The sequence below is a fragment of the Taeniopygia guttata genome, chromosome 9 (assembly GCF_048771995.1).
Source record: "Taeniopygia guttata chromosome 9, bTaeGut7.mat, whole genome shotgun sequence".
Classification (NCBI taxonomy): Eukaryota; Metazoa; Chordata; class Aves; order Passeriformes; family Estrildidae; genus Taeniopygia; species Taeniopygia guttata.
Genome location: NC_133034.1, coordinates 11827226 through 11834470, shown reverse-complemented (window position 1 = coordinate 11834470; position 7245 = coordinate 11827226). Strand labels below are relative to the sequence as shown.

The 7245-nt window shown below is 50.3% G+C and overlaps 1 protein-coding gene across 1 annotated transcript; it reads right to left on the bottom strand.

The window, feature by feature from the left end:
• Window positions 1-1768: 1768 nt before the first annotated feature.
• Window positions 1769-6327, bottom strand: CHST2 (carbohydrate sulfotransferase 2). The gene has a single exon (XM_030280005.4). It carries the CDS (start codon window positions 6179-6181, stop codon window positions 4892-4894), a length of 1290 nt encoding a protein of 429 aa, XP_030135865.3. The 5' UTR covers window positions 6182-6327; the 3' UTR covers window positions 1769-4891.
• Window positions 6328-7245: the final 918 nt, after the last annotated feature.

The following is a 7245-nucleotide window of genomic DNA, read 5'->3' as shown; positions in this document are numbered from 1 at the left end:
TATAACAAGCACATTCCTGTCTCGGAACTGCAGTGGACACCAGAGAGCTCGCCCACATCATTTGGTGTAAATGTGTCTCTCACATACAGAATTTTCTTCTGTGAAGAAATAAGCCATATATTTTTACACATATTTAAAAGGTTTGTATTTTAGTGCAGAAACAGATGATTCTTTAATCCCAGTTCTCCCATTTTCAAGGTCATTATATTATGATTTTTTTTTCATAGCTTTCATGGTGTTGATCTGTGGGAGGAATTCCAGCTCTTCATGGATCAAGGGAAGACAGGACACCTCACATTCTGCACTGATTCTCACTGAATTTGCGTCGGCCCAGACTATGCACAGTCAATAATGCAGGCCCATTCTTGTGTTCCTTTCATAGTCTTATGGTGCAGGGAGCCCTGAGCTGCAAATTAAAGTAAATACAAGGAAATTTTCCAACTTGCAAACAAAAAACAGTCTGTGTTGTACCAATTCTATGCATTTTCTTTGCAGAAACGATAACTTACATGAAGAATCATGGATGTCATGACAGCAAAGAGTTGTTATTTAGACATGTTAACAGAATTCATTTGCTGCCAGGGAACCCAAATAAACCAGATAAACCTGATTTATTACTTTAAATGTGCACAATATAATGAATATTGCTGAAATGTTATCCTATGTATTCTTTAATTATAAAACATGCATATTTTTGTAAGGTCTTGCTCAAACCCTGTGCACTGACTGCCAGGATAACTTAGCAGAAAGCACTGAAGTTGAAGTCAGATACATCAATGGCAAGCAGTCTCACATTCACTTAGAGCCTCCAAATTAAATCTGCTTACCTTATTCATATGCATAATTCCAGCAGAGTAATATTTATACAACACCCTTAATTGAAATGGCAGTAGGATAAGAACATTATTGATCCATCCAATGAAGTAACAACGGAGGCAGCATTTGCCCCATGCTCAGTCTGTTCACATAAAGCAGCCCCACACAACTGAGTATTCAGCTCTCCAAAGGGACCCAAGCCTGCATTTATGGGATGCACAGGAGCAAAGCTGGAACACCAACTCTTAGACCACCTGTGTGGTGTGCAAGGGCTCACATTAAACACCTTTCATTTTCAACACACCACTAGCAAATAGAAGTGAAGGGGAAATAACCTCACCACTCTTCTCATGGCCTACAGGATGAGAAACACTTGTTTCAGGATTGCCTATAACCATCAGCATTTCACCTCTGAAGACCCAAGTTCTAATTATAATGGAAATGCAAGGTTTGTGGGTTTGAATTATGTTCCTCTTCCAGTCACAGCATGATGTTTAATGTCTGACAAATTACAAAGTGATTGGAAAAATAAGGAACTTCCTCCTTTTGTTAAGAAAGAATGAAAGATACTTGATATAACTTTTTTTTTCTTTGTCATCTCCCAGGTTAGCAGCAGCGACTTGCACACTTTTACACATCTTGTGGTTTAGTTGATTCAGTGGAAAGACAGAGGGTTTTCCTGTTTTCATGCACTGAATGATCACTGCAATTTACCACAACAATTTGATGTTCTGGCTTTGTTCACAGCAGGAAGCAACTTGTACTTGCCCATTGGCCTTTCTCTTCCACCAAACAACATGTCAATTCTTCAGAAGCATCTCCCTCCCATGCAACTGAGTGCACCCTCTATCTTGTTTATGCTATTGATTCTTCACCAATACAAGCACTAGCTTCAGCTGGAAAAGCACACTGTAATTATTAAATCAGACAGAAAGCAAACCCAGGACTAATCTCAAGCTTAAAAGTCAAGTTTATTCTGACCACAGCTAGATGTCCATCTTCACAAAAGGAAAACTTCTTTTGTAACCATGTCCTTCATCTTTCTGCTACCTTATTTTTTTAAAATTTTTTTCAACTCTGTTTGGCTTGTTAAAGTGCCTCTAATTCTATTCCCTGAATAGAAAAAAGGGCTAAAAATAATCTTTTAATTGCCAGTTGTTCACATACATATTTAATAGAGCAGCATTAAATGCTGGCTTAACCCACCAGCATTTTACACAGGTAGGATCCCGTTCAGTTCTCCTGAAGCTTAACCTGAACGAACATGCAGTCCTTTATTTTCACAAAATGAACATTGCATTGTTTCTTCTGTTCACCAAAGCACACCAGGGCACAGTTGTACAGTATGTTGGGTGATTCCTTGCTGCAATCTAGTAGGTGGAGCCCAAATTACGGACCAGATTCAGATGCTGTAACTCTACTGGCAGTGTTTGTGTCCGGAAAGTGAAGCAGATGCTTGCAATGCACCACTATTAGAAGAGCAGCAAGTGCTCTCTCAGAATGATAGGATGAGTTTTTTAACATAATTAGGAGCCAAAGGACATTTTTGGAAGCTAAGTCAATTGGGCTCATCTGTTTCACACTCCCAGAGGCAATCAATTCCTGTTCATTTTACTCATCCTGAAAACTTTCCCAAAAAAGACCAAGGAATTCTGCACACAGAAATGACCATGCTTCAGCTCCCAAAACCAAACGAGCTTTTGCTGTAGCATGCTGCCATGGAGAGCTCCCATCTAGAGACCTAAACCAAGTTCCACACAGTGTCCCGGAGCGGGGCTGGGGTCCCACGGGCAGCTCCGAGGGCTCCCAGCTCCAGCCCTGGGGCAGGGCAGGGCAGGGCAGGCAGGCTCAGACAGCAGGCATGGAGAAAAAGCAAGCACTGTGCTCTACAAGCAGGTCAGATTTTCAAGCACTGCCCCCCGACACAACAACCAAAGAAAATAAAAAACCCCACTGGGTACAGCCCAAAGCCAAACACCCAAAAATCCTCTCAGCACTGCACTGAACATCTACAGTGGTAACACAAAACACATTTCCACAACAACACAAGTACCATAATCTGTATTTTAAATACCAAATTAACTATCACTCCCATTTCTAGCACTGCTGTCTGGAATCTGGGAATACATCCTAACAGGGCAGTTAAAAGATCTCCCATTGCTAGATTTTATGTTATTTCACTGATGGTGAAGATGAATTGAGGGAACCAACACGTAATGCAATCATTCAGCAAGTGTATATGCAACCTTATGCAATAATCTTTTAACTAGTTTATTAAATGCTTTTCCTTTTCAGAATAAATTCAACATCTAATGCCAAAATTTCATCAAGAACTCAAAAATCTTAGTAGCCAGTTATCAGCTGTTTAACTTGAGTTACAAGAAATAGACACATTACACATCACTAAAATTTTCACACATACACCCACACATACACACACACGTGTCAGCATCCTGTTCATATTAATTTATTTTCACAAATCAATCTCCTTTTTCCTACTCATACTCTTCACATTTTCTGAAGGCACAACACCAAATAGGCAATGTAAAATGTACTTCCTGTAGAAAAGTCTGTAGTCTCCTAAGAGAAGAGTTTGGCAAAACTACATTTGTTTAAAAACTCAAGTTCCAAAATGAGCCTTCAAAGAGCAGCAGAGAACACCAAGATTAAAAATTACTTAGGGTGTCTGCACTTTTCATATGCAACACACCACTTAACCTTTAATAAATCAGGACTTTTTCCAAGAAATTACAAAAGCAGAAGTAGTAAAATCTCTTTTCTTTTTTTTTTTTTTTAATCATCAAGTTTTAACGATGGGACAGACTCTAGGCAGAGCTCCCAGAAAGAGCCAGACCACCATCTGGCTCCATCACAGAGCAATGACAATTCACAGGCAATGAGTCTCCAACCAGCGCTCTGAAATCAAACGCTGGGCTGGCTCCATAAAAGCTCTATTACAGCCATGAACACACAGCTGTACATTTCCTCCCTCTTCATACATAAATATACCCTCGGACACAGACAAAGGGAAAAAATAAATCATTTTATGCATTTTTCTTTGCTTCCCTGCTCTGCCTGTTACCAACCAATGCCAAGAAATATCTTACATCTTATGTTTTGTTAGCACTATAGAATATATATAATATATGTAATTTTATTTTTGTTGTCACACATGCTAATGATTCCAGTATGATAAATGTCTTTTTAAATCCTGCATTTCTTGTCACGCTGTAGATCCACTTCTACTTGACAGTGACTCCTGGACACACATGTCAAGACAAAAATAAATACTGCTGCGATGGCAAACGTTTTAAAACTCTTAGGACACTAATACAGTGGCACTTGAAAGACTTTTAAATACAACAGAAAAGACAATAGTTAAATAGAAACCTGCTTTGACACAGCCATATAACCTGTACTACACTTGCAAGATCTGTATTTGCTTCTGCAAGAGCAGCTCCTGATCTTTGAATACATCAAATGTTGCACTCCAGCCCTCCGCCCATACCCTTTAAGAAGTCCACGTTGTTATTTTAAGCAAGCATCCCCTCTAGCTGTACATAAGCAACACTGTATTTCCCAAACAATTGAGGTAATTATAAAAATGAATATCATTTATTATTTTCTTTTATTACTATCATGTCTGAACATTTGCTTTCATACAAAAGTCTGATTTTCAGCATTATGTTTTCCAAGGGCATCCCCTCCGCACCAAGGGAGATAAAAGATGTGTTAGGAATTGTGCAAGAGTTTTTGTTACCATCTTCAAACCCACAAGAACTTCATGAACACGATATTGGTACAGAATAAATGCCTGGTGTTTTAGAGAGGAGGAAGGGAGGGGGGCTTTACACATATTTTCAGTTCCACTTGATTTTGGTTTTTAAATCGCATCTAACTCAATGCAAAGGGGGTGGGTAAAAAAAAAAAATTAATCACATTACTGTATGTTACCCTTCAGCAGTCTTTGGAGGAAGTCGGAGACCAGGTTGCTTTTCCCGGCTCCCTCCCTCACTCGGGGCAGCCGGAGCGGCTCCTCCGCCCGGCTCCGCCACCCCCGGGCGCCGCTGCCCCGTCACAGCCGCGGCTTCCTGAGCAACGTTCTGCTGAGGTCCTTCACCTCCTCGGGGCTGCCCACCCGCTCGTAGCCCAGCAGGGCCATGGGCTGCTGGCAGTACTCCTCGACCTGCTTGATCTGCTGGTAGCTGAGCGCAGTCCTCCAGGCACTCAGCGCCTGGGTGGCGTTCCGGGCCGACACCACGAACGGCTTGGAGGAGTAGCCGGGGCCACTGGTCATGTTGAGGGCGAACTTCTCCATCTCCGGGCTGACTGCCAGGTTCACAAAGCCGTACACCTGCCGCAGGGTCTTGATGGGCTCCACCACCAGGTCCTCGTAGCGCACGGCCATGTAATTGCCCTGGAGCCAGTCAGGGGGGTGCAGAGCAGTCTGCAGGGTCTTGGCCATGCTGCTGCAGATGACCTCCATGGCACCCAGGGCATGGTAGTCCGAGCCGCCCGCCCCCTCCTTCTTCCCGCCCAGCTTGTGGCCAGCATCAAGGAAGGGCATGCGGTGGATGTGGGGGTCCCGGCTCCTCACCACCTGGAGGCTCTCCCGGATGAGGCCGTGCCGGGACTTGATGCGGGAGCTGGCGACGGCGCGGGGGTCCCGCACCAGATGGATGACTTTGAGGTCCAGGGTCGGGTCCCGCATGAGCGGGGCCAGGACGGCCAGGTCAAAGACACGCACGCCCTTGATGACCAGCGTGTGGTACTTGTGGCACTCCTCCTGGAAGCGGCTGAGGCGCTGCGGGGGACACTTTTTGCACACCCGGTCGTCCACCATCCCCACCACCTCCTTGCGATAGGCCGGGCAGAGGGGCGACGAGCAGATGACCTTGTTGGTGGCCGCCCCGAAGATGCCGAGCGTGGTGAGGTTCTTGCCGGCGCCCGCCGTGCTGTAGAGCTGGAAGACGGAGAGGTCGCATCGGTACAGGGAGCTCAGCATGTCGCGGGCCGCCCCTTGCAGCGAGACGGCGTCACCGGGGTACAGCTTCTGCCAGACGTGCCACACCGGCTCGTAGAGGAAAAAGACCTCGGGGTTCTGGTTGAAGAGCTCCCCGAAGAAGGACGAGCCCGAGCGCCAGGTGGTGAAGACATAGACCAGCTGCCGCCGGGCGCCCGCCGGGCCGCGGCTCCCGGCCGGTGGCGGCGGCGGCGGGGGGTGGTGGCGGGGGGCTGCCGGGGGCTCCCCGCAGCGCCGCGGCTCCCGCCGCCACTTGTACTCCAGCAGGTTGAGCGCGGCGAGCAGCAGCAGCAGCGCGTAGCCCAGGCACAGCGCCAGCGCCTTCCGCCGGCACACTTTCATGCTGGGCGGCGGCGGGGCCAACTGTTGCTCAGCGCCCCGGCGCCCCGGGGCCCGCGGCGGGCAGCAGGGCGCGCCGCCCCCGGCGCCGTGTCCCGGCCGGCCCCCCGCGCCCGGCCCGCATAGCGCAGCCGCCGCGACGGCCCCGCCGCCGCCGCCCCCGCCCCTGCCCTACTTAGCAGCGGCACGGCCGCCCGCCCGCCCCGCGCTTCTCCCGCGCCGCCATCGCCGAGCGGCCGCGGGCGCCGCCGCAGCGCAGCTCACGGCGGCCGCCGGGGCGAGGCGGAACCGCGCTCCGCTCCGCCCCACAGCGCGGGGCGGCAGCGCGGGGTGGGCGGGGGCTGCACCGCCCCGACGGAGCGCATCGCTCCCCGCCCCGCCCCCGCCGCGCCGGGAGAGCTCCGGTGCCGCCGCCGCCAGCGAGGGGCGGCCCCGATTGGCGGCCCCGCCGCCCGGCCTCGGCTGCAGCGCTCCGCCCGCTCCGCCCGCCGCCTCCGGGGAGAGCCCGGACTGAGCGCACCGGCACCGACCCCGGCCGGGCCCGCGCCGCCGGAGGGCGGCGGGCGCTTCTGGGAGCCCCTCTGCTCTGCCGGGGCGCTTCCGTCAGCCCAGCCCGGCGGGGGCCTCCTCACCGGGTACCCCTCGCACAGCGGAGCTGCGCCGGTAACGGCAATAACAGAAGAGGGGGGAAAGATCCCTGAAACGCCTGAGAGGATTCCGGGGCCAGCCCCGCCGCTCTTATCTTGGTTTGTGCAGAAACTCGGAGTTGTCAAGGGTTCTCCAAAATGTTTAAAAAAATCTTCGCTCTGGATCTTCCTGGCACAAATCCATCCGCCCGCAGTTCTTCACAGCGCTTTTATGGCCGGTGCCCGGTCACCGGGTGGCCCCTTCGGTCGTGGAGTGGCCGGAGGGCGGTGCTGCCCCGGCCCACGGGCGGCCCCGAGCCCAGCGCGGCCCCGCTCCTGCCCCGGCCCCGCTCCGGTGCCGGCCCCGCTAGCACCGAGCCGGCAGCTGACCGGCGATGAGCCCCGAGATTCCTGCCCCAGGTGGGAAATAAAACGGGCAGC

Coding starts and splice junctions, on each gene's coding strand:
- CHST2 (XM_030280005.4), bottom strand. CDS start 6,181: ATGAAAGTGTGCCGGCGGAAGGCGCTGGCGCTGTGCCTGGGCTACGCG.